The sequence below is a fragment of the Stegostoma tigrinum genome, chromosome 6, assembly GCF_030684315.1.
Source record: "Stegostoma tigrinum isolate sSteTig4 chromosome 6, sSteTig4.hap1, whole genome shotgun sequence".
In the NCBI taxonomy this organism is placed as follows: domain Eukaryota; kingdom Metazoa; phylum Chordata; class Chondrichthyes; order Orectolobiformes; family Stegostomatidae; genus Stegostoma; species Stegostoma tigrinum.
In genome coordinates, this window is record NC_081359.1 from 67,365,186 (window position 1) to 67,392,232 (window position 27,047).

Consider the following 27,047-nt stretch of genomic DNA (forward strand, 5'->3'; position numbering starts at 1 on the left):
ACACATGGCAGTCGCTCCGCAATAGGTTAATGGGAAACTGTACATGTTCATGACAAGTTGTCAATTAGACTCATTACTGAACTAATTGATACCAATTATCTGTAAGCTCACAGGAATTTAGTGGGGTGCTGGCTTTGGCAGCTGAAATACTGAAATCGGAATAATACAGAGATGACTAACATGGCCCCTGCACAAGGATAATATGCAAATTCGTGAAGCATTCTGAAATAACTTCACAGAGGTTGGGTCCCATCACCAAGTTACCCTTTCTTTACTAGTGCAGCTCACTGCCTGTGACCAACCAGCTCGGAATCCGTCCTCAACTGAGGAGGTTCTAATCTCCTGGTCATATTGGCTGGTCATATTGGTCAGTCAAGGCTTTCCTGCTTGGCCCAGGTTGACAATCTCAATCAAAAAAAACCCCTCAAAGTCAATGAGGCCTACCTGGTCTCAATCATTCTACATTCCATATTTAGGAGGAATGTGTGTTGTAGCAATGAGGTAGTGTCCCTACTCCTGACCTGAGAGACCTGCGTTCAAGTCCCACCTGTTCTGAGGTTTGTAATAATATCTTTGAACAGGTTGATTAGGAAAATAGGTTAAGTCAAAAAATGGAATTTAGTGAGCTTGTCCGTGACCTTCTATGGTTGGGGTTCCCTTTTTTTAAAGGGACTTAGTGCCATATTAAAAGACCTGGCATCAGGTAGGAGTGTGGCTTTTGGCTGGGGTTGTGGATGCTGTAAGCATGTGTCATTGTCTCTGATCTTTCTGCCCTCCCTCTCCTATGAAGCCTGTTTGTAATACACATCATGTCCTCCCTTTTGTGTGCCTGCGTCCCTTGGTGAGCATTGCATTTTCCTGCCCTCAGCACTCTTGGCCTTTGATTAGCTGGCAACTTTCAACGGATAGAATTTCATTCTCTAGGATCCTGAATCCTGTGGAAGTCCTGAACTAGCCAGATAAGAAAAGCACTCAATTATGTCTTCTTCAGAAACAATGCAGATTTCCAACTGGTTCACAAACTAGTGGCTGAACCTAGTGATAATGGGAACTGCAGATGCTGGAGAATCCAAGATAATAAAATGTGAGGCTGGATGAACACAGCAGGCCCAGCAGCATCTCAGGAGCACAAAAGCTGACGTTTCGGGCCTAGTCATATTGATCTCTGATGAAGGGTCTAGGCCCGAAACGTCAGCTTTTGTGCTCCTGAGATGCTGCTGGGCCTGCTGTGTTCATCCAGCCTCACATTTTATTATCTTATAGTGGCTGAACCTACATCAGTTTTATTAAATTCCATCCAAAGGACTGTTTTGTTTATATGTTACGCGAAATTTACATCATTGAGTTCAGCACAAGCAATAAGTGTTTATCTTTATTTTTATGTTAGTTGTTATGTTAGTTAAGGAAAACCTAGTTGAATTAGACTTGTTAACTATCTCTGTATTGTTCTGATGCTTTTATATTTACAGTGGAGAGCCATTCTCAATATGTCTGCCTGTTTTGTTTTTATTCATTGTCTGAAAATAGCAAACAAGCAAGATCAGCATCCATGTTTACATTACTAAATTAGGCCTCCCCACTCCATACATATAAATTCATCTCCTCTATATTTAAGTAATGCTGCAGTATTTATATTTAACATTAACTCCCCACAGATGCTGAATTACCTGTTGCTGCCACTTTAACATATCACCCTGTTCCCTGGCCAACATCTCTGTCTCCTGCTTACTGTGGTGTTCCACTGAAGCTCAACGCAAGCTGGAAGAACAACACCTCATTTTCCGCTTGGGGACCCTCCAGCCCTCCAGACTCAATATCGAGTTCAATAACTTTAGGGCCTAAACTCACCCATGTCCCAGCCCTCTACCCCACACACCAGGCCTTGTTACTACATAGCCTGCCATAACATATCACCTGTTGTTCTTCACTAATAGTCCCCATTAACAACTACTCACCCTCCCAACTTGATCATTTGTCTGTCCATCTGTCTTTCTTTCTCTTTGGGCTCTATCCTATTGTTTACTCCCTACTCAATCCACCTCCCTACTTTATGCATATAAACTGATATTTTCCCAGACACCATCAGTTCTGAAGAAGGGTCGCTGGAACCGAAATGTTAACTCTGTTTTTTTCCTTCACAGATGCTGCCAGACCTGCTGAGCTTTTCCAGTGACTTTGTTTTAGTTCTGTTTTACTGTCTGAGTCACCTCATGTAGTTGGATTTTATTCTGGATTTCGCAAAGTTTTGCTTGCTTTTAGATTTTTTATTATTATTATGAAGTAGTTTGACACTGTATTTGTCAGATGATATCACTTCATTTTTTTGTTGCTCATTTGTTAGAAATTAGAGCAAGTGCTCACCTCATCTGTGGACGGAGAAAAATGGTTAAAATGCCTCCTTTCTTCCTGTCTACTTTACAATCTCTGGAAATGTCCCAAGATCTATCCTTGATCTCCTCATCTTTCTCATCCATATGTTGCATTTTAGCAACATTATCTGAAGATAAGAAGATAGGTTTGGCATGTGTTGACACCCTCCAGCTTTACCCCTGCATGACTGCTCTTGACCCTACAGTGTCTGTCAGTGTCAACTGTGATTGTGATAAATCCATTCAAGGTTGATCATCAATTTCCTCCAACTATAAACATCAGAAAATCAAACACCCCATTGCCGAGCCCCATCACAAACTCTACAGCTATCGGATGAACAACACTGTCCTTTGTAATTACTTTTCACCCCTCTTAAGCAGCAGCAAGAGCATTTTTGCCAACAAATTGGATGTTTTATGTACTTAATCAGTTGAGCTAATCCTTGTTTTATTCATATTAGTTGTGTACCATTGAATGTATTGACTTTAAACCCCATCCCTCACACCATGCTCACTTGCTTCACAGCCTTACCCATATCCATTTTATGGAAAGAGCTCTGTATAAATAACTGTTGGAACCCATTCAATAGACAATGAGACTCCATAAGTTGGCCAGAAGGTACTTCAAAGCAGCTGTATAAAAAACATGATAACAAAGTGTGGAGCTGGATGAACAGAGCAGGCCAAGCAGCATCTCAGGAGCACAAAAGCTGACCCTCTCTGATGAAGGGTCTAGGCCCGAAACGTCAGCTTTTGTGCACCTGAGATGCTGCTTGGCCTGCTCTGTTCATCCAGCTCCACACTTTGTTATCTTGGATTCTCCAGCATCTGCAGTTCCCATTATCACTGGTATAAAATACATGAGTCATTTGTAAAAGAATTAGGCTTTTGGATTGTAGCCAATACATCATGAAAGCTTTCTATGTAAACCAAGATTTCAGTTCTGTGGAAATCATGTCTCCTAGAAATGGAAAGATGGGAGGCATGAGGCGTGGTATTTAATTAGGCACAGTGGTAGCATACCCATGTCCACTGGAATTAAGTTTAAGAAACTGGGAATGCTGAGATTATGTTCTTTATGCTAAGTTTGTATTATTAGTATCCTACTTATCTTGAACACTAATCATCAAATGGCTTCACTCCTGAACCTGAGACAACCGAGGCAAACTTTGAATGCATTAGTTAATTTAAAATTACAAATCTTTCTCAATGAGTCGGACATGGAAATATCATAAATATGTTTATGAAAGAAGCATTTACAATTTTGTGCAAAATACCATGAATATTTGTTCACAGTAAGCATCATAATTGTCAACACGCTCAATATTAGAGCTACGTGCAGCTTAGTGAATGTCACCTGTGGCTCACATGGGAGTACTGTCACTTCCGAGTCGGAGGTTTGTGGCTGTAATACAGTCAATAAAAACTGATACTGCAAAGTAGTACACAAGAAATGATGCACTCAGAATAAGACGTTAAACTGAGACCCAAGATCTGGTGACAGAATTTCAAAAAAATCACATGGAGTGATCCCCACGGTTTCAGTGCGTTTATTTATCTTTTGCTCCACATCAGTACAAAAATGGGGTTTTATCTGACCATTGTCACCTCGCTGGCTGTGGGAGTTTGCTATGCACAAATTAGCTGTGGAATTTCCTACAGCAGTGACTGCATTTCAAAATCACTTACTTGCCTGTAAAGTACTTTTGGAACATCCTGTGAATATGAATGGTACAGTGGAAATATATAGTCTTGCTTTGATACCAATGCACAATATAAACTGACACCAATCATTTAACATCCTAATCCTCTCATATGGGTCAGAATATGCTGCTTGAGGAACATTCTCTTCAAGAAAAGCTGAAGTATATAGGTATTTTACTGCAGTAAAATCTTTCATAACATATGGCAGATTTTTATGATTTTGCAAATTTAATATTTCCAGTTTCCATACATAGCATTAGATTCCAGCACTAGTGCTTAATAAGAATATTAAGTATGGATAAAGGAATAAAGCTGCCCAACTTGCCAACTGCATCTAACACTGAGGTCTGCAGTTCAAAGTGAAGCTTCTCATGTGATTTGATTCTTTCAAAAATTCAGCAAGCAGGAGAAGATGTGTGCTGGACTGGGGAGGTGGGGTAATGTGGAAGAGCACCAGACTATTTGTCACCATTTCTTTTATAGAACATAGGACATCGATCAGTACAATATAGGAACGGGCCATTCAGCCCACAATATTGTGTCAAACATGATGCCAAATGAAACTAACCCTGCCCTTCTGCCTGCCCTTAGTCCATATATCTACATTTCTTGCATCTCACATGCTTGTCTAAAAACCCCTTAAATACCGTTATCATATCTGCCTCAACCACCACTCCTGACAGTGTGTTCCAGATTCCTACCATTCTATGTAAAAATATCTTACCCGTCACATCTCCTTTGAACTTTTCCCCTGTCACTTTAAATGCCTGCCTCCTAGGATTAGACATTTCAACTCTGGGGAAAAAAAAATTTGACTGTCAACTCTATCTATACATCTCATAATTTTATAGATTTCTATCAAGTCTCTCCTTAGCCTCGGCCACTCAAGAGAATAAAATCTGAGGTTTCTTAGCCTCTCGTTATAGCTCGTGCCTTCTAATCCTGGCAGCATCCTGGTAAACCTCTTCTGCACCTTCTCCAAAGCTTCCACATTCATCTATTATTAATCTATTCATAGTCATTCTTAATCATTCATTCGTTCTTAGTTGTTGCCCAACATTACTGTGCAACCATGTGAAAAAAATTTCAGTGACCAGCAGAGGTTTTATTTTAGTTACATTCCCTTCCTGTTCTGAGTGGTTAAGTTACATGAAATTGACTGAAACTTCATATCATCATTGTCGGATTCTTTACCCATATCCTTAAGTGTGGATTGAACAGCAGTGCTCCAGTGATTAATTTTGGGATTTTGAATTTACATTATGCCTTTACATGGCATTTCTTATTAATGCATTATCTCAAGCCTTTATTCTAAGTTCAAAATATTATGCATTTTCATAATGCAAATGGTGCCCAAGTTATATTTTTAAGGAAAAATGTCTTGCATACACAAAACTATAGTAGAAAAAAAGCTATCAACTTAATTTTTACATACAGCTAGTCCTTTCCTTCCTTAACATTAATTTTTGACAGTGAAAGAGAACTGGTTCATCTTGCTTTTTACTATTAAAATTCCTCTCTGTCTATGCTGTTCATGGAGTAGTGTTGAACAGATAGAGCCGTACATCATACCTATTGTGGTTTATTTGGATTTTCAAAATTGATGCCTGAGCCTTGATTTTAACCTGGGCTTCACTTGTAGGGAGGAGCGTGTTATTTTTCTGGAAACATCCCAAGCTCCTCACTGTGGACAATTTAAATGCTGAGTATCATTAAGAAGTTCAGATCTGTCTTCCAGCTGAAAATAGAGAGACTGAACTTGGCCAGGTGGTATAGATGAATAATAAATCAGGCATAAAGTCTGGCTGGCCCAATTATTGCCCTAAAGAGAGCAGAGGATAGTTGGTTGTCTGGTAGGTTCAGGGCAAAGATTTCCTTGTTAGTCCAGGATAACCCCTTCTGGGTCATAAGAAACCTTTGAAAAGTTTCCATTCCACGACTTGGTTTTCCCTCTTCTGGCTTTGTGCTGTTATCTGTTAGCTTTAACTATCGAGTTGGAAACTGCACAATTTGTGTAGTCTGAATTTCGTTATCAGACCTCATAGTTTAAATATTTACTGTTTATCCACTCACTCAAGCATTGAATTTAAGCTGTGGGTGTGTGCTGTTATAGAAAGGCAAACAAAGTGACCCACTTTGGAAGCCTTTGAGAAACACTAACTAAAATGTGAAGTTCACCTTCCCTATCCATGCTAAATCATCCATGTCAGTACAATGTCAACTTCAATACTTTTATTGATGCATCATTTTCTTTTCATTGTAGTAAACATATTCCACCTAGATGCATCTAATTTAGGTACATTGGACAACAAAAGAACAGCATTGCAAAAAACAAACACCTTTACTGACTTGGCCTCTACCATTTCTGACAGTGGCTAGTTGTGATGCCAGTGATGTCGGTAGACATTTGAGTAAAACGCATTTTTGAAATTAGCTTCATTTTTATGCTCCAAAGATCACATGAATTATTTTTTCAAGTCAACTTGCAATGATGCAAATCAGAGAATTGCTGCTGTTGCAGGTTAAAGAAACTACATTCAATCTTAGACAAGTGAAAATTCTGGTCCTATTCTACTGTTCTCAGTTCAAATTTATTTAACTCTAACTGGATCTGTGCATCATAATTCTTCAGATTTTGGCTAAAATAGAAGGTGGTAGAACTATTATTTCTGTTTCAGGATAATGCCAGACAGTCATTAAATTGTAAATGTATACATTTTAATATAGAGATTCTTAGTGGAAAGATCCTACTAATAATGGGTTTTGGTATCACAATGGCGTCCACAATATCCATTTTGTTTCATTATTTCTTGCAATCACCTAGTTTCTGCACCATGTCAAATATTTTTTTAAAGTTGGCACATGTTCCTCCCAATATGATATCAAAACTATTTGCTATTGGAGTTTTAATTCTGAAAATAATTGATATTCTTTCTGGCAAGACTGCAATAAGAACGACTTTTACCCAGCATAGTTTTGTTAAGCCACTTTTTGAATTATTTCAGAAGTTAAAGAGTCTATTCGTTTTCCAGACCACCTTTCCAGCATTGTATCAGATGCTCTGTTTAGAAGATATAGACCTTTGGCTCACTTTCTCTCAAAGTTCAACCTGTGAACAAGACATCCCGGCATCAATTGCAAGAAGAATCTCACTCTTTCAACAGGTGTGTTAGCTCAGTATTTTATGAGTAATTATAAAACAGAAAGATATCAATTCTTTAAAAAAAATGTGTAAAGAACCGAGTGATGGGAATAGTGATTTCCTTATTTACATTGCATAAGCGGGAAATAATAATTAAAACAATTAACCAGATGCTTTAGTTAACCTCTTGAACTCCAATTTGTTATACATTTTTCAAATGTATATTTGTATATATGTATGTTTTGCAATAATGTATATTTTTACGTCATTTAATGAAATCCATAGGATATTGGGTAAATAATTATTGATATTATGAATGCTCATCTTGACCAAAACAAGTGTAAAGGCAGAGCTGAGAAAGTATGGTTAAATATAATGATCCCATGCACTCATTGAAGAGTTATGCTCAAAGGAAATTCAAGTGAAAGTGACATAGAGGTAATGTTCAAGATAACAAAGTGTGGAGCTGGATGAAAACAGCAGGCCAAGCAGCATCTCAGGAGCACAAAAGCTGACGTTTCGGGCTGGCTGTGGTGGGGTTGGAGGGGAGTGTGGAGCAGACAAGGGAGTCGTGGAGAGAATGGTCTCTCTGGAAGGCAGACAACGGTGGGGATGGAAAAATGGCTTGGGTGGTGGGGTCGGATTGTAGATGGTGGAAGTGTCGGAGGACACCACACCCGGGACCTTCTCCTGCAACTGCAGGAAGTGCTACGCTTGCCCCCACACCTCCTCCGTCACCCCTATCCCAGGCCCCAAGATGATTTTCTATGTCAAGCAGATGTTCACCTGCACATCTGTCAATGTGGTATACTGTATCTATTGTACCTGGTGTGGCTTCCTCTACATTGGGGAAACCAAGCGGAGGCTTGGGGACCGCTTTGCAGAACACCTCCGCTCGGTTCGCAACAAACAACTGCACCTCCCAGTCGCGAGCCATTTTAACTCCCCCTCCCATTCCTCAGACGACATGTCCATCATGGGCCTTCTGCAGTGCCACAATGATGCCACCCGAAGGTTGCAGGAACAGCAACTCATATTCCGCTTGGGAACCCTGCAGCCCAATGGTATCAATGTGGACTTCACAAGCTTCAAAATCTCCCCTTCCCCAACTGCATCCCAAAACCAGTCCAATTCTTCCCCTCCCCCCACTGCGTCCCAAAACCAGCCCAGCCTGTGTCCGCTTCCCTAACCTGTTCTTCCTCTCACCCATCCCTTCCTCCCACCTCAAGCCGCACCTCCATTTCCTACCTACCACCTCATCCCGCCTCCTTGACCTGTCCGTCTTCCCTGAACAGACCTATCCCCTCCCTACCTCCCCACCTATACTCTCCTCTCCACCTATCTTCTTTTCTCTCCATCTTTGGTCCGCCTCCCCCTCTCTCCCTATTTACTCCAGTTCCCTGTCCCCATCCCCCTCTCTGATGAAGGGTCTAGGCCTGAAATGTCAGCTTTTATGCTCCTGAGATGCTGCTTGGCCTGCTGTGTTCATCCAGCTTCACACTTTGTTATCTTGGATTCTACAGCATTTGTAGTTCCCATTATCATAGAGGTAATGTTACTGGTTTATTGATCTAAATACTGGGACAAATGCCCCAGGAGCGTGGTCTCAAATTCCAGTGTGGAAGATTAGAGAATTTCATTAATAAATCTGAAAAAAAAACTAGTCTGAGTAATGATAATCATGAAATTGTAGTTGCAAGTCCTGTTTGACTCACTAATATAGCTCAGGAAAAGAAAGCCACCATCCTGATCTAGAATCACAGAATGTTGGAAATTGTGTTTTCTAGATTGGGTTGGTTGGGTGTAGTCAGTATATAACCTGTTGCAAACAGACAAAAGGACATATTATTTGATATTGTGCACCAGCATTTGGGTCATATCACCTACATACTTAGCATGGCACAGCACTAAAGTTCACAATCCAGATTATTCATTGGTGTGACATGTACAACATCTCTACATAATCCTAAATGTGCTTAGAATTATGCTGACAACAATTTGGGATTGGCATGCTCAAATTATGATGCACTTATGCATGCCGAAAACTACACATATTAGTATACATTATAGCTGAATTTTTTGCAGACAGAAAGAATATGTGCCTACATTGTGCCTGTTACAATATAACAAAATATGTGACAGCCATTTCTTCGTCAATCTTTAGGCGATGTGTTGAACATCACAGTCAATCTGACTGGTTTAGTTTTACTTAAAGCTTGGCAGTTAACTGCCTATTGATATTTACCAGGAGCATTCTCCATTACAATGCTTTTACCAATCAGTGATCACTTGCCAATCAATCAGCACTCTCTTCTCATACAGTACAAAATATTGTTTTCCTTTAAATCGATGTTCTTATGAATATCCTAAAAGTTCAGGAGGAAAACCATCGGAAAAAATGTGACTTTTTCAGCAAAATGAAAAGTGAATATTATTTTCCCAAATTGTTTTGAAAAAACATCCCCAAAATGCCCCAAATCCTTCTCTCTTATTGTTTCCTTGTTTTCAAAGCTGGTAAAAGCTCTTGTTATGTACTTGTACAGTTAACACGGTTAATCATTGCTTGTTGAACCTTATTTGCTGAAAATGCATTGGAATTATTTGCACTGTGTTAAATAAAGAAGAACCTTGTATTTATATAACAGCTTGTATTTCTGAGGATTTGCTAAAATGTTCATGGCTCATGAAGTTTTGAAGTATAGTCAGAATTGTATTGTTGACAAATGTCAAATGGAAGTATAAACATTTGTTATTTAAAATAAAATGCTAAACTTTCCAACAGTTCAAGTAAAATGTCAAACAAATTAGCATAATACAATTCAGTAATTTGATTTGACTTATTTATTGTCAAGCGTACCTAAGTAAAAAGCTTTGTTTAGGAGCGGTAAAGGAAAAACACAGTAAGCAAGGACATATAGATCATAGGTGAAAAACAGTCTTAGACAGAGCCATGTCTAAGGTTAGGTCGCACGGGGTGAGTGCTAGGCAAGTTCAACATTAGCGAGATCAGCATTATTTGAAGTTAATGAATCCATCCAGCAGTCAAATAAGGGTCAGGAAGATGCTGTTCCTGAACCTCCTTCTGCGTGTGTTCAAGCTTCTGTATCTTCTGCCTGACGAAAGAGGTTGTGGGAGAGTATTACCAGTTCTGATAGGTCTTTGATGTTCACAGCCTTTCCATGCCAGCGAGCTGTGTAATTGGAGTTCTTGGATGGAAGATTATTTTGCATGATAATGTGGGCTGTGCACACAACCTTCTTAAGTTTCTTAAGGTCCTGGGCAGAGCAGTTGCCATACCGGGCTGTTGTGCATTCGAACAGTATGCTTTCAGTGGTGCATCTGTAAATGTTGATGAGGGCCCATATGGACATGCCAAATTTCCCGAGCTGCCTGAGGAAGAAGAGGCATTGTGCCTTATTGACTGTCACATCTATGTAGGAAGCCTGGGATAGGTTGTCAGTTACCATCAGCCCTGGGATGGTCCCCATACTCTTAACCTCAGCTCCATTGATGTAGATGGGGCATGTTCTCTTCCCTTCTTTCTGAAGACAATAATCAGTTCTTTAGTTTTTACGACATAGAGAGAGTGGTTGTTCTCATTGCACCGTGTTACCGCGTCCTCTATCTCCTTTCTGTATCCTGACTTGTTGTTTGATATTCATCCTATAATGGTAGTGTCATCAGCAAACTTGTAGATGGTGTTTGTTCGGAATTTGACAACAAAGTTGTGTGTGTACAGGGAGTACGATAGGAGGCTGAGGACGCATCATCAGGGGGCTCCAGTGTTTGAGTGTTATTGTGGAGGAGGTGCTGTTGTCTATCTTCACTGATTGCGGTCTGTGGGCCAGGAAGCTGAGGATCCAGTTGCAGAGGGTGGAGCCAAGACGAAAGTCTCAGAGCTTTGAGATCAGTTTGGAGGGGATAATGATGTTGAAGGCAGAACTGTAGCCAATGAGTAAGAGTCTGACATTCGTGACCTTGTTGTCCAGATGTTCCAGGGATGAGTGCAACATGAGGGAAATGGCGTCCATTGTGCACCTGTTACATCAGTAGGCAAATTGTAGGGATTGAGGCAGGCTGGGAGACAAGAGTACATGTGGGCCAGGACCAGCTTTTCGAAGCACTTCATGATTAACAAGGTCAGAGCCACTGGACACTAGTCATTAAGGCACATTGCAAGTGCTTTCTTAGGTACAGGGATGATGATGATCTTCTTGAAGTAGGTGGGGACTTCAACTTGTAGGAGGGAGAGATTCATAACTCTTGTTGTTATTAAGTCTTTCACTGCACAATTTAAATGACCACTCTGTTAGCAAAGAAACATATGGGCCTGGCTTTTCTGCTTTCAGGCTAGAATTGACAATTTTCCCTTCTCCATGATCCATGCTACATGATGGCCCTGCCAACACATTGTATTTTTACCTTGTATAAACGGGCAGGGGCTAGCCACCGACCCCATCATCCACATCAGGTCCAATTCGCAGTGAAGGTGCATGAATGCCAAAGCGAACACGTTAGAAATCAACCTGTTGTTACATTGTGCTAGTTCTCAATGTAGTTGTTCAGTCATCTGCCATTCACCTCACATTCTCCAACCACCACATTCTACTGCTATGGTCCATCATATGTCCCATGACTCCAATGGATCCTCCATGCCCTGTGCATCCTCCAAGTTTTTCACCGAATATTTAGTAGGTAAAAAAAATCTCATAAACTATAGAATAACACTTACAATTCTTTGAAATTTTGATAAATAATACAAATAGGGATAGAAGCGCAGGATGAACAGACATTTGGTCATTTGTTTCGCCAGATGGCTTCAATTATGAATGTTTTGCCGAGCTCCAAGAATGATTAATATAGTCAGCCTGGTGGCTGTTTGCATAGTTATAGAGGGGACAGCTAGTCTTGATAGATTGGCAATTTTAAGATTTTATGAACTTTATCTTTGGTTGAAGTGGCTTTTCAAATGCCTTTGTGCTTATTTGGATTAAGAGGTGTCAAGTAATAAAGCATTGGTTGTTTTTCAATCACCATTTTATGAAAATCTAAGAGAGACTTTCTTCCAAAGGGAATGTCGTATGCCTGAATATAATTTAGTGCTTCTGTACCTAGCGTATACTGAAAGAATGTTTCAAAGAGGCAGCAGATGTCAATATTAGTATGAAATTTAATTAATCTGAAAATGAAATCACAGTGTCCCCTGCATTGGTTTCTGATTCTGCACAATGTAGAATACATAAGAGGATTTTATCCACTGAAAAAAGGACTGTAATTCATTTGAAACTTTCGCACAAGTCAATCAATTTAATAGTTTCCTACCTCTTACTGTACAAACGCCTGAACCCGAAGTATGAAAGTTCTGCCAAAATGTATTATCATACTTCAGCTAAGTACCTTTCAAACATAGTTATCAAAAGGTCTGATTTCTGACTAAAGATATTCCATGGTTCTTTGAGGGCCCATGAGCCATGTACTTTGCAAATGCTTGCCCAACTCCATCAAAATGGTGGGAGTTTTGTATGACTTCTCCAAAATACAATTTGAAAGGTCAGGAGCACTTCATGAATTTTGCTGTACAAATTCTCATCTTGCTTCAGCAAAAAGGTGTCAGACAGGAGAGTGGGAAAGCCCTTCTGCTCGATTATGGATAAAGGCATGAAAATCTGGTGCAGTCCGTTTCAGTTGAGTGGAACAAACCGATTTATAGAACTTGAGGTTATAATTAGAGTAGTTAAGTAAAACTGTAATTTTTACCTCCTCCACTGATGGTAGGAAGCGATAACATTATTTCCCCAATTTTTAAATTAAAAATTACGTTAAACGTCAGCTTTCCTGCTCCTCTGATGCTGCTTGGCGTGTTGTGTTTATCCAGTTCTACATTGTATTATCTCAGATTCTTCAGCATTGGCAGTTCCTCCTATCTCTGCATTTATTTTTTCAGTTCTTTTTTCATTGTAGGACATCAATCAGGCAAAGTAGAGTTTCAAGAAACAATTGTGAACTGTAACATCCTCGAATTTGAACATAGAATTCACTATTTTCCTTCATAGAAAATCAAAGAGAACAAAGTTTAGTGGGTGGTTCAGTTGTACAGAAGACTAAGTTATCCTCAAGAAAGATTCTTTTTTTCAGCAGGCCAGAAATTTAGAGGGTGCATAACAGTTAAAGTGATGTCATAGCTTTGGACATAGCGTACAATGGCATTCAATGATCTTACTAGTTCCTAAGCAATTTGGTGACAGACATCACTTTCTCTCAAAATCTTTGTACACATCATCACTGTTTATGTTCTCTCCTTCAAAGGTTCTGATTGTTCAGGCATTAAGACCAGACAGACTTCAAAGTGCAATGGCTCTTTTTGCATCCAAAGCCCTTGGTAAGTGTAATGTTTGCCTGAAAGCTTTTGACAGTAGTAATTATTTATTCTCAAATTGGATCAGTTATGTTGCTATCAGAGGTTTTTACGAATACTTTCAAGATGAGTACTGATTTACACCGAATTTTGTTGTTATTTCACTGCAGAGGCTTAAATTTTAAGAACCCATTGAATTGCCTTCCTGTAGTTTCTCATTATAAGGTCAACGGCCTGCAGTGGGTTTTGTATTGCTAAAATGTAAGTTGTTTCTTTTTGAGGTATTATTTTACTGTTATCTGTGCTCAGAATGTTTCCAAAAGCAGTTTGGATCGGTCTTTAGCATTTTATTGACTATTGAGACTTTGATAAGCAGGAAAATGAATACTGAAACAAAAACAAAAATTACCGAAAAAAACTACATAGTTCTGCCAACACCTGTGTAGAGAAAGCAGACCTAACATTTCCCGTGCAGTGACCCTTCTTCACAACTTATTGTAGCTGGGAGAAGGTTGGTACATGTGCTAAAGATGGAGTGGTGAGAGGGGAAGGAGTAAACAAAAAGTTGATATGAAGCTCAGAGAGAGAGAGAGAGAGAGAGAGAACAACAGTTGACCAGACAAAAGGTGTGGATAAAGGTTAGCCAGTAGCTGCTAATTGGGGCTATTAGTAGCTGAGAATGGAATTTTTCTGGTAGCAGTCTATGATCTGACAAGGACTGGTGTGTGACAGTTAGGGGAGACATAGGAGAAGGTGCTGAATCCCTACAATTGATGACCTTGGTATTGAATTGTGAAGGCTGCAGGGTTCCCCAGCAGGAAACAAGATGATAAAAACTGAAGGAACTGCAGATGCTGTAAATCAGGAACAAAAACAGAAGTTGCTGGAAATGAGATGGAGTTCTTCCAGCTTGTGCTGAGCTTAGCTGAAGCACCGCAGCAAGCCTGAAACAGAGATATTGCCCAAAGAATAGGGTGGTGTACTGAAATGCCAGGCAACTGTAAGCTCAGAGTCATTTTTGCAGATAAAAAGTAGATATTGTGCAAAGCAGATGCCCAGAGTACCCTTTATCTCACCACGTTGAGAGCAGAAAGTACAGTAGATTAGATTGATTGAAGTATAGGTAAATTGCTGCTTCACTTAGAAGGTGTAGCTGAGGCTTTGGATCGTGAGGAGGGAGGAGTTAAATGGGTAGGTTTTACACCTTCTGTGATTGTGAGGGAAGGTGGTGTGGGGCCATGGGGCCATGTAAGGAGTGGAAGAGGAGTGGACCAAGGTGTCCAGAAAGAACATCCCTGCAGAAGCCTGACAAGGGAGGGGCTTATGTGTCTGATGGTGGCATCCCGTTGGAGGTCGTGGAAATGGCAGCTAATCATGCTGGTGAGGTGTTAGTTAAGGACAAAAGGGACCCTATCACAGTTGTGGGAGGGAAAAGAAGGGGTGAGGGCTAAAGTGTGGGGGATAGGTCAGACAACACTAAGGGCCCTGTCAACCACAGTGCTGAGGAATCCTCGGTTGAGAAAGTAGGTGATCATTTTGGGAGCTGCCTTGTCAAAGTTAGCATCATCAGAAGAGGTGCGATGGAGACAGAGAAAATGAGAAAATAGAATGGAGACTGTACAGGAAGCACAGTGTCAGGACCTATTTTTTTGATTTGTTTGAAATAACAGTCATTGAAGGTGAAGTGGATTATGAGGCATAAATCCAGCAGTTTCAGGATGCTGTCCTTGTTGATGCTGTTGGCGTTGTGTGGTACCAACCTTCCCGTTTCTTCCAGCAGTGTAGCAGTTGTCTGTTTGGCTAGGTCGATGTTTACGGATGTAAATAGTGCTGTTATGTCAAACGATATTGTTATTTCGTCCTCTTCTGTTCTGGAGTCCATGATGATGTTGCGGAATTCTTGGGAGGAGTGGATGGAATGGGTAGTGTTGTCAACTAAATATTTCAGTTTCTGTTGTAGTTCTTTGGCTAGTCTATATGTTGGTGTATGTTGGCTAGTCTATATGTGCCTGGTTTGAGACACTGAGTCTGAGGGGAACCCCTGGCTTGTGTACCTTGTGAAATCCATAGAAGCCAGGTGTGCACTGTACTGAGTGTCTTGCCGATGATTGCTTTTCTAACCTAAATATGAATAATGGCTGTTTGAAGCCCTCTGTCATCATTTTTGGGTAGTCTGTCTTGCTGATATCTCCTGCGTTGTGTAATTTCTTAAGGGCTGTTTTGATCCGGCACACTATCTGTGGTATAGGGTCTATCGCCATCTGTTGTCTCAAAAACTTTAAACATCTATGGGCACAACACTCCCAAGCTGGCCCACAGATGGGGGACAAATGCCATCCGTCTGAGCGTGACCTGTGAACAACTATACTTCCTGCATGAATGCCTCAAAAAACAGGTACTGCTGCAAAACTTAAAATATAAACAGCTCTTCCCTCTCATCTATCCGCTCCTCCCACGTCACTGACCAATCCCCTAGCTGCGCTGACCTATCACCATTCCACCTACCTTCCCCAGCCCCACCCCTTGTCGCTCTATTTATTTCTGACCTTCCTTCCCCCTCCCCCTGCATCATTGTAATCCTACCGGCGGACAAAGGACTCACGACAGTAATCCTTAATAGAGCCCAACACATCAAGAAAGCTAATGTACTACTAGTAGATCCTGACATCTACCAACAGATGGTGATAGATCCAACACCACAGTTAAAGACACTCAGCGAGCAAGTCGACAACCTCATCCCCAACAAGAGCTACAATTCTTCAAAAACTTTAAGCATTCCCTTACACTTTGGCTGGTTGAATTTGATTTGCAGTACCCTATCTCAAACGAGCCTGGTGATATCCTCCTGCAATTTAAGACTGTCCTCACCATTTTACTCCCCTACAAATTTCTTGATCATAAATTTAAGTTCAAATGATACATTGATGCCCAAATCATTATCATACACTACAAACAGTATGGCCTCAGCATCGAGCCCTGCAGGAGCCCCATGAGAAACAGAGTCCCAGTCACTGAAACGTCCCTCTACCATCACACTCTGCTTACTGTCTTCTGCCAAATTTTGGATCCAATGTGTCACTTTGCCTTGGATCCCATAGACTCATAACAAGTTTTATGCCAAGGTTGATTGCCTACTTCAAAAGGCTATATTGTTGGAAATGATTCAAATGTCAAGATCAATCGATACATTTGAGGGTTCAGACATTAAAGAAAAAACATATGTGGAACCTTGAACATTTCTCTTTTGAAAAGAGAAAACAAAATTTCTAAGTTTATGCAGGTGTGAAGTTAAAAGCAGATACTTCGGGCTGATTTTAACTGGGTAGGCGAGGTGTAATAATTATGTCTGGCAGCTCCTCAATGTTTCTTATGTAACCCGTTTCTCTTTACACTCATCTGCTTCTGATTTTTTGTTAAGCACCCCCTAAGTACATAAATTCCCAAATAGATGCTGCACTCAATACTTCACTGTACCTTACTGTGCATTAGCACATAATCATAGATGCCCGACCAGCTCGGAAACTACCAACATAAACTAATGGCATTGAGATCTTGAGAGCTCTAGAAGGGCAAGTGAAACCTTTGCTGTATCTTGTTGGATGTGTGAATAGGTTAAGGCTCTTGATATGCAGTTCCTGTCACCATATTCAAAAAGCACAAGCCTGATACCCAGGACTCTGCCAGTACACTATAAACTTGTGCCAATCCATGATACCAATCTAAAAACTTAGATGCCATGTCTCAGGATACTTCTTTGATCAGTTCTCTTAAATCTTAAGTTTATCATACAATAGTCCTCCATAGATTGAGGGACAGCAGACACAATGAGCAGACTTTTGTTTTTTTGACAGTAAGTGTGGAACAGTCCTAAAACTTGGAAATATTTCCACTCGGGGCAGGTCAGGTTTTCTCACGTGATTGCATTTTCCTCGCCTCACTGTGTACATTCATTGGTAAAACCTTAAATTTTATGGGCATGCAGGGAGGACAGTCTGCCTACTGCCAGCAGCTTCTGGGTTCCTGTTTCTGCGCACCATATTTAAAGGGCATTGCAGTTCACTCAGTGCAAGCAGAGGCTCACTGGCCATCTGCTCATTGTCCTCACCCACTCCAGAGGAGTCGGAGACTAAAGAGAAAGCAGTGTCACACTTTAGTGACATCGGCTTACAGGTTCTCCTGAAGACTGCCTGGGAGAGAAGGAAAATTGTTATCTACTTCCAGTTATAGGAGGCCATCTGACTGAAAAAAGCAACCTAGACAGATTGTGCAGATTTATGCCTGTGGGCACTTACTGCAAAAGGATAAATGGTCTTCATTCCACCAATATATGTACCAGTGTCTACTCAATGCTTGTGTACAAATTGGAGGCTGGAAGTACACAGCAAACCAGGAAGCATGTGGAGGAAAGGAGCAATCAACATTTTGGGCATTACCCTTCTTCAGGACTGTCTCTACTCAATGCTCCATGCTCCTGAGAGTGATTTAGCATTGTAGGTTTGCCTTCAAGAGGACACTCACAGAAGACGTTTGGTTCCAGGTGGGTCTACCTGATGCCAACTGTGCACTCACTGAGTGTTTGTCACTTTGTTTCTGTTACCAAATCTTTATATTAATTCATGGTGGTGTCACTGACTAGGCAAGCCTACATTGCCCAGTCAGCAGAATGTCCTGGAAAAGATGCTGTTAAACTGTCTTCTTGAACTATTGCAGTTTTTGAAGTATAGGGACACTCATAGAGTTGTTAAGGAGATAGTCCCAGGATTTTTACCTAACGATGGCAAAGGAGTTGTGGTAAAGGTTCACCTCAGGATGGTGTGTGATTTGGAGAGAGGTACTTGCAGTTGGGTGTGTCAACCGATCAGCTGTGATCTCATTGAATGGCGGAACAGAATTGATAGGCCAAATGGCTTACTTCTGGTCCCATGTCTTATGGTCTTATGGTCTTATGTTCTTTATTGACAATTTAGTTGTTATTAGGCAAACTTGCAAATAGCATTTACACAACTTGATGGAACTATTTGGTCAGCTGCCAAATGCCAATTTAGTGTTCAATCAGGCTGAGTGAATTTGCCAAAGCGAAGGTGATGTATTTGAGCCACATTTTAGGACAAGTCCAAGTTGCACCTCAAGAAATGAATGTATGGGCTATTTTGGGCAAAATGTGAAAGTTTGTGTTAAGTTGTCATGAGTGGATTTTACTGCAAGTTATTGTTGTAGCTTCAGAGGAACCCTCTGAATTTAAATGGATACTTTCAGAGTGTTATAAGCGTAGCTGAATTGCCAAATGATGTCTTCAATTTCCGGGGCATTTTCTTTGGAGTCTGTTATCATGGGTATTGTGCAGGGTCCCCATGCACATCTCATGCACTTTGGAAATTATTATCTGGCCATTGGAGAATTTGAGCCATCAGTTACACTTCATTTAGGATATTTCATCCTGTTCCAGTCACACATGCTGTGATAGTTCTGTCCCAGGCAAAACAAAATGGATTTGCTGCTGACTCTGTCAGAGAAGTTACACAACCCAAAGTAATCATTTCCTTTCATAGAACAGTCATAAAGAAATGAACATAAAAATATAGCTGGGAACTGTTATACACTTCATTCACCTATCTGGAGAACAAACATGTTGGCTATTGTTACACATCAAGACAAAACACTGTCGATGCTGGAAATCTGAACAAAAAGGTTGAAGATGCTGGCGATATTTTGCAGGTCTCACAGCATCTGTCCTAACAGTAATAGGCTAGATCCCTCAGTGGCCAAATAGCAACTTCACTGGGCAGCATGCTGTTTCTCTGACTATGCCAGCTTCAGATCTGACCTTGTGGGGTGACTAATCTGCCTATGATGGGCAGTTGATTAAGCTCACTAAAATCCTAATTAAGCCAAATTAGGAGAGGGGCCAGTTAAACTGCCTTGCCACAAGCATCCAGCAGCAGGTCCATGGTTCTTGTGGTTCAGTGGTAGTGTCCCTAGCTCTGAATAAGAAGGCCTGGGTTCAAGTCCTACCTTTTCCAGAAGTGCGTCATGACATCTCTGAGCAGTTAGATGAGAAAACATGGCAGCAAGTGAAGCAACCGGTGTTCCAGACATTAGCCCAGAACCCTCAGAAACATGGCTAGATTTAGGAGCAGCAATCTACACCATAGAGGATATCCAGACCCCCACCCGAGACCGTGGTGATTGAATGCTGAATCCGTTTTTCTCATAAACGGTTTCGGCAAGTTGGAAAGAGGGCCATCCGTTTTCCCTTGCAGTCTGCTTTTTCTCTCAAACTGATTCTGATTGTCTCTCTAATGTCAAGGGCGCATATACCATCCTTCATTGGATGAGGAGCCTTCCTCTATGCCAGTTAAGGGACATCCCTATAAAAGTTTCAATTCGTGACTTAGCCTGCCAAGCAGAATGAAAATCCAGCCCATAAAATTATCCTGTTAGATCAGTGACCTTTTGTTTTAGAATTAGCAAGAATTAAAAGCACACAGACATTGCTTAAAGTCAGTTCCATCTCTAACATTTTCCAGTTCTGAAGAAAGATGATTAACCTGAAATCTTAACTCTCTGCAGATGCTGCCTGCTCTGTTGTGTCTTTCCAGCATTGCTATTAACCATGTATCTTTATTCAAAGAAATATTTAAAATGGTTAAAAACCTTCATTGCTGAGAAATGAACTCAAATCACAGCCTTAGCTTCGAAGAGAATGGTGAAAAAGCATAAGACTTTCATTGATGTTGCACCTTTCGCTAACTTGCTTATTTTGTCTAATTACTGTTGTACTGTCATAATGGCATTATATGGCTAGGACCCAGAATTCAGGAAGGATAATGCAGTAAAGCTCAGCAACTATGGACTCAACAACACATGTCTAGCTGGTGCTGCTGTCTGTCGTTTATTAGTGGTGATGATTTCAACAAAATTCAAAACCAAGTAGTAAATTCACATCAGTGATAATGGGAACTGCAGATGCTGGAGAATCCAAGATAATGAAATGTGAGGCTGGATGAACACAGCAGGCCCAGCAGCATCTCAGGAGCACAAAAGCTGACGTTTCGGGCCTAGACCCTAGGCCCGAAACGTCAGCTTTTGTGCTCCTGAGATGCTGCTGGGCCTGCTGTGTTCATCCAGCCTCACATTTCATTATCTTGGTAAATTCACATATTAATTTTGCACTTACGATGCAAGTTGAAAGTATACCCTATAAAGACAATAAGACAGTAAGATATAGGAGCAGAAATAGGAATTCAGCACATTGAGTCTGCTCTGCCATTCAGTGCAATCAGAGTTCATCTGATAATCCTGAATTATACTTTCTTGCCTTTTCCCGCTAATTCTTGATTCCCTTACTGATTAAAAATCTGTCTGTTGTGGCCTTGAATATACTTAATAACCCAGCCTCTACAGCCCTCTGCAGTAAAGAATTCCACAGATTCACCACTCTCTGAGTGAAGAAATTCTGCTCCCCCCCTGCCCCTGCACCCCGATCTCCACCTTAAGAGGTGACTTCATATTCTGAAATTATGCTCTCTGGCCCTACATACTCCAACAAAGGGAAGCAACCTCTCAATTTCTACCTTCCATTCTCCCTGAAGAATCTTGTATGATTCAATAGATCACCTTTCGCTCTTCTAAACCTCCCCTCATAAGACAGGCTCTTGATATCTGGAATTAACTTAGTGAACCATCTGTAGTGTGCTTCCAATGCAAGCAAGTTATTCCTTAAATGAGGGCTGAAAACTGTTCACAGTATTCCAGCTTTTTCCTGAGTAGTGCCTTGTGTAGTTTTGGTGAAATTTCCCTAGTTTTATACTCCATTTTCTCTAAAGTTAGGACCAACAGCCCATTTGCCTTCCCTATGTATGCTAGCTTGGTTTGATTCGTGTACGGGTCCCCCAAATCCCACTAAGCTGAGGTTTCTGCAGTTTTTCTTCACTTCAGCAATATTTAGCCCCATTCTATCTGCCAAGATTTTGTCTGCTCACGAAACCTGTCTCTATTCCTCTTTGTGTCACCTGGCTTACCAGCTATTTTTGTGATATCTGAAAACTCAGCAATAATACATTAACTTCCCTGATCGAAATCAGTACTATATTTTGTAAATAATTGTGACTCAGCAGTAGTTCTGTTACAATGTTGCCATCCTGAAAATGCTCCTTTTGTCCCAGTTCTGTTTCCTCATAAACCAATTTATCCATGCTAATACATAACCACGAATATCCTGGGCTCTTATCTCATTAAGTAGCCCAATATGCAGTGCTGCATTGTATGCCTTTAAGAAACCCAAATGTAATTACATCCACTTGTTCCCCCTTAACTTTACCTCCTCAAAGAATCCTGATAAATTTGTAAATCATGATTTCCCCTTCATGAAGCCACGCTGACTCTGTTTGATTTTGTTATATATTTTTATATGCTCTGATATTATGTTCTTAATGTGTATTACATCCCAATGAGAGATGTGAAGCTAAATGACCCAGCATTAACTATTTTTGTCTTGTTCCAGCTCTGAAAAAGCATGTTTTGTTGGCTTTTAAAATTCTCACAGGCTCAGGTTTATCAGTCATCTTTGTCACATTGCATGTTTTTTTCTTTCAGTTTAATACTATGCTTAACCTCCTTTGTTAACCATGATTAGTTTACCTCCTTCGAGAATCCTTCTTCCTAATCTGGATATATCTTCGTTGTGAGTCATAAAGTATTTTCTTAAATGTCTGCCATTATTCATTAACTCTCTTTTCTGCTGAACTCTTTTTTCCAGTCCACAAATAACTTTGCTCATGTTTTTTAATTACCCTTATTGTTGATTCTGACTGAAGTTTCTCACCGTTAAACTAATACTAAATTCTGCCACATCGTGGTCACTGTTTCCGAGAGGATCTGTTATTATGAGACCATTTATTAAACCTACTGTATTACATGTTTTCTGATCCAAAGTAAGCTGTTCACTGTTTGGTTCCACAACATGTTGTTGGAGGAAACTGTCCTGAATACTCTCCATGAATTGTTGGAGAATGGAGGTCCCAACTTCACAACCTAAGAAGCTTTCAGGAAAAATTGGAGGAGCTAAAACTTACTCTAGCTCTTAACTATGAAATGACTCCTGTGACTCACCAGGAACCACATCCTTGACACCCATTTACCCTCACAAACAGTTGACCCCACCACCACCACCCCTTGATCTGACGTCCCTCTGATATGATCTCTCTACTGAGTCCACCTGCCTGCACTCTCCTCCCCGTCCTACTCCATAACTCCATTCCAACACCTACTCCTCACTCAACCACACCTGAACTGATGCCCAAACTACCCTAAACTCTCATCCACTCAGCTGTTCCATTTTCTCCTCACACACTGCTTACAGCTGTACCCTTCACTTATCTGGCATCTGTACCTGTCAGCCACTGACATGCTCTCTAGACCGCTGTATCCTCTCATCTACCTGTCATCTGTATCCTCTCTTACACCTTACCTTCCTGACACTTATCTCCTTTGCTTCCTTTACATGCTTCTTTCACTGGCTCCCAAAGTAGTTTCATGATCTCTAAACTACTGAATACAGCACTTATTCCTGAAAATATGGACATGGCTTCTACTCTGATCCCCTCATTTGATTTATCATGGATTTGCGCTTGTTTATGCCACTTCAGCTGGAAAGGAACCTGGCCCAAAAGCGTGATCAAAATACTGCACCAAAGTCAAGTGGGCAAGTTTTAAACTGGTGTCAAAAGTAAGCATTCTCATCCAGATCAGAAGGTTATGTTTCAGGTGTTTTACCATGCTGTCTGTTCAGTCATTGCCCTGAATTAGGCAACTGGTATTGTGGGTAATGGGTCAGAGGATGTCATCCAGAATGCTGCTTCTGATATGCAGATTGGATGGTGCTGTGATGTACAGATCAATCCAGCTGCATTGACATTCAAATAACAGTGAAACATTTGAGTAACAATGCTCCATTTGAGCCTACAAACATTTCTAGCCCCACTGCAAACCATCTAAGATAGACATTTGCCAAGCTCTAATTATCAGATTGTTCAGCATGGGAGCTGACGAAATTCCCACACTTAGACAACCAGTGAACTCCAGCAAGACATTCACTGGCACCCACTGCTCTCTGAGAATGGGTTATTGCCCTTACTAATTTCATATGAGTTTATTTTAATAGCTCATTATCATTCACAGCACTGTGAAAATAGATATAGAGCAAGTGATATATTCTGTCATGCAGAATATATGCATTTTCTAGAAAAGCCTACATTTTTCATTTTTCCTATTACGAGGTCATTCTAAAGCTTTGTTGATTAAATCTTTGAAGTAATTGGTAAGAATTTTCTGTGGATAAACTGTGGGGCTGTTGCTGTGAACAAATATTTAGATGTTAGTAGAAGTGGTCGATAACTATGTGATATTTGTTAGTAATTCCACTGAACATCACTGGTTCTAAAAATGAATAGTTCCAAATAAGCATCTCATTGCTTCAGGATTTTTATATTTCTGGGAGATTTTAAAAAATTAAATTTTGAGTGTTTTCTTACTTTTTTCCCTCACTTCACTTCTGTCTGTTTTTAATCTCACTTAACTCAGCCTTTCTTTAATTCTCTTTCTGTTTTTATTTTGAAATTGAATTTTAATTCAGTCTATTTCTTAGCCATTCCAATGTTTACCCCATCCTTCGATGCTTATACAATTGGATAGTGGATTTACGGTCCCTTATCTTGTTCACTTATGTCTCTGGTATCCTGTTCCCGTAAGTGCACTGTCATCAGTCACTTTTTTAACAACTTAGTAGGTCAAATATTTTTGAAAGGTGCACAGCAAGGTAACTAATAGCCGATGTGCTGCTGTTGTAAAATTTGGCCCAATTGTAATTTGTTTCATGGGCACTTGATTGATGTACATAAGTATATATGGATACAGATTTTTACCAAAACATGAAAATGGGATTTGAAAAATAAGAAACTAGCAGTTTTTAGTTTCCTTGGTGTATTTTGTTCAAACTGAAAGTCATTTTTTTGCTCATGGAATTGCAATCCAAATGGGATATTTGAGTCATATTTCTTCATAATGGATGCATAGATTTATGTTTTCATGTTTTCTAAATTTACTGTGATTGGTTTAATATTGTCCTTGAAGTAAGTAAACAAAGAAGAGCCTCAAAAGCATAAAATCCCATATGTCTTGAGTCACTATGCTACCTCAGTCAAGCTCTTTCCAAGCATCATCTTTTCCACAACATTTCAATCTGTCTGAAAATGTGTTTTCAGTTATTCTGGACCCATACTGCACATTTGTATTCTGTAGAATGACACATTTCTTTGGACACCTTCCAAAGATTTTCCCAATGCTTTTTAAAATCTGTAATTCCTAGTTTTGTAGTCATCCATTTCTATTAAACATCTTGTGCTCATTGATTGTTTTTTTATATTGTTTAAAGTTTCTTACCCATTTCATAGCCTTGCTATTTGCCAGACAGCGTTTTCAGTAAATATGACATCCCTGTATGTTTAAAAGCAAGATATAATCAAGGAGAATGGCAATGCCCTAAAGCAGAAAAAGAAGTTCAAATGACATGCATTTTCATCAAAACCTCAAAAATGTGTTACAACTTTAAATATATCCCATCTTTGTCAAAACACAACTTTCTTCGTATTACTGAGATATCTGATTTGAATTTCCTGTACAAATTCATACCTACTGTTCTTATTGCTATATGGTGATTGGAACTAGGGCCAGGTAGCCATGAGATCCTTGATTGGGGCTATTAACCTGGGCCAATCAGGGAGCCCTGGCTTACATTCATAAACAGGAGATTTAGAAGGCCTCCTGAGTCTAGGCTTTGAGTTGGTTGGCCACAGCCTATGTACTGTGTACATGTAAATAAAGGGTAACTTGGTGACAGGATACTGGTCTCTGAGCACGTATTTCAGTGGAGATGAAAGTGGAATTAATGATGTAACCAAACATAAGTGTCTACTAGCTGAAGGCCCAACTGAATTTCAAACATGTACTATAACTCTTTTGTCGTTAGAAAATGAGGTAAGATTTGCTGTGGACCCTAACCCTTAAGTTTGAGCAAGACATCGGCCAGGCTGAGAACGTACACCAGGGAACTATTATAGATTAAGGATACCACTTCGGATTTGTCTTCAATGAGAAACAGTCGGTGCAGTTAACACTGATTGTAATATGAGGTTGGTGCCCAAGCCTATTGGAGTAGAATTAGTTGAGAAAGATTCACCTTAATTGGCTGAACTTTATTTGATTTGAAAATGTCTACCTGAGTGAAGTCCTCATTAAATACCTAGATGTTTTTCAGAAGGACTAGGGAATATCAAAGTGGCCACGGCCACTTTATATGCTGATCAGGAAGCATCTCCATGTTTTTGCAAGGCCCAGCTGGTGCCATTTGCCTTGCATGCAAAAGTAGAGGCAGAAAGCAGGAGGCTGGAAAGTGAAGGAATCTCCTGCACTGCCACAATGATGCCACCCGAAGGTTGCAGGAACAGCAACTCATATTCCGCCTGGGAACCCTGCAGCCATATGGTATCAATGTGGACTTCACCAGTTTCAAAATCTCCCCTTCCCCCACTGCATCCCTAAACCAGCCCAGTTCATCCCCTCCCCCCACTGCACCACACAACCAGCCCAGCTCTTCCCCCCCACCCACTGCATCCCAAAACCAGTCCAACCTGTCTCTGCCTCCCTAACCGGTTCTTCCTCTCACCCATCCCTTCCTCCCACCCCCAGCCGCACCCCCAGCTACCTACTAACCTCATCCCACCTCCTTGACCTGTCCGTCTTCCCTGGACTGACCTATCCCCTCCCTACCTCCCCACCTACACCCTCTCCACCTATCTTCTTTGCTCTCCATCTTCGGTCCGCCTCCCCCTCTCTCCCTATTTATTCCAGTTCCCTCCCCCCATCCCCCTCTCTGATGAAGGGTCTAGGCCCGAAACGTCAGCTTTTGTGCTCCTGAGATGCTGCTTGGCCTGTTGTGTTCATCCAGCCTCACATTTTATTATCTTGGAATCATCATACCAGTGCAGTTTGCAGAATGGGCAACACCAGTTTCACTGATTGTGAAACCTGACAACTTGACTGCCTTTGTAGGGATTTTAAGCAAACCATAAACCGCTTCTCACAGGTGTATAAAGCTCACAAACAGGGCTTGTATGAAAAACTGGTGAAGGGAGTTGTTCTTCATGAAGATGACTATGAGCCACGTCTACCTGCAATTGTGACTGGATGAGGGTCCAAGAATTATGCCACAATTAATGCTCATAAGGGTTTGTACCAATATATAAGACTGCCAGTTGGGGTATTACCAGCCTGCGCTTTTTTCCAGCTGACAATGGAGAGCATTTTACAAGGGCTACACAGGTTGCCATTTATCTGGATGAGATGCTAATAACTGGGAAGACCAAGCAAGAACACTTGGAGAACTGGGCATTGTGCTTAAACCTTTCTCACAGGTGGGCGT

General features: G+C 40.7%; 1 protein-coding gene and 1 non-coding gene across 3 annotated transcripts in view; both read left to right on the plus strand.

Annotated features, from left to right (window-relative positions):
- dync2h1 (dynein cytoplasmic 2 heavy chain 1) overlaps positions 1–27,047 on the plus strand; it is a 541,347-nt gene that overhangs the window by 354,683 nt on the left and 159,617 nt on the right. For both annotated transcript variants that reach the window (XM_059646623.1, XM_059646624.1), the window contains 2 exons: positions 7,106–7,237; positions 13,522–13,594. In XM_059646623.1, the coding sequence (XP_059502606.1) occupies positions 7,106–7,237; positions 13,522–13,594 (205 nt within the window). The remainder of the gene's footprint in view (positions 1–7,105; positions 7,238–13,521; positions 13,595–27,047) is intronic.
- On the plus strand, positions 130–232 carry LOC125453731 (U6 spliceosomal RNA). Its single transcript, XR_007247839.1, has one exon. It is a non-coding gene; the product is annotated as a U6 spliceosomal RNA (small nuclear RNA).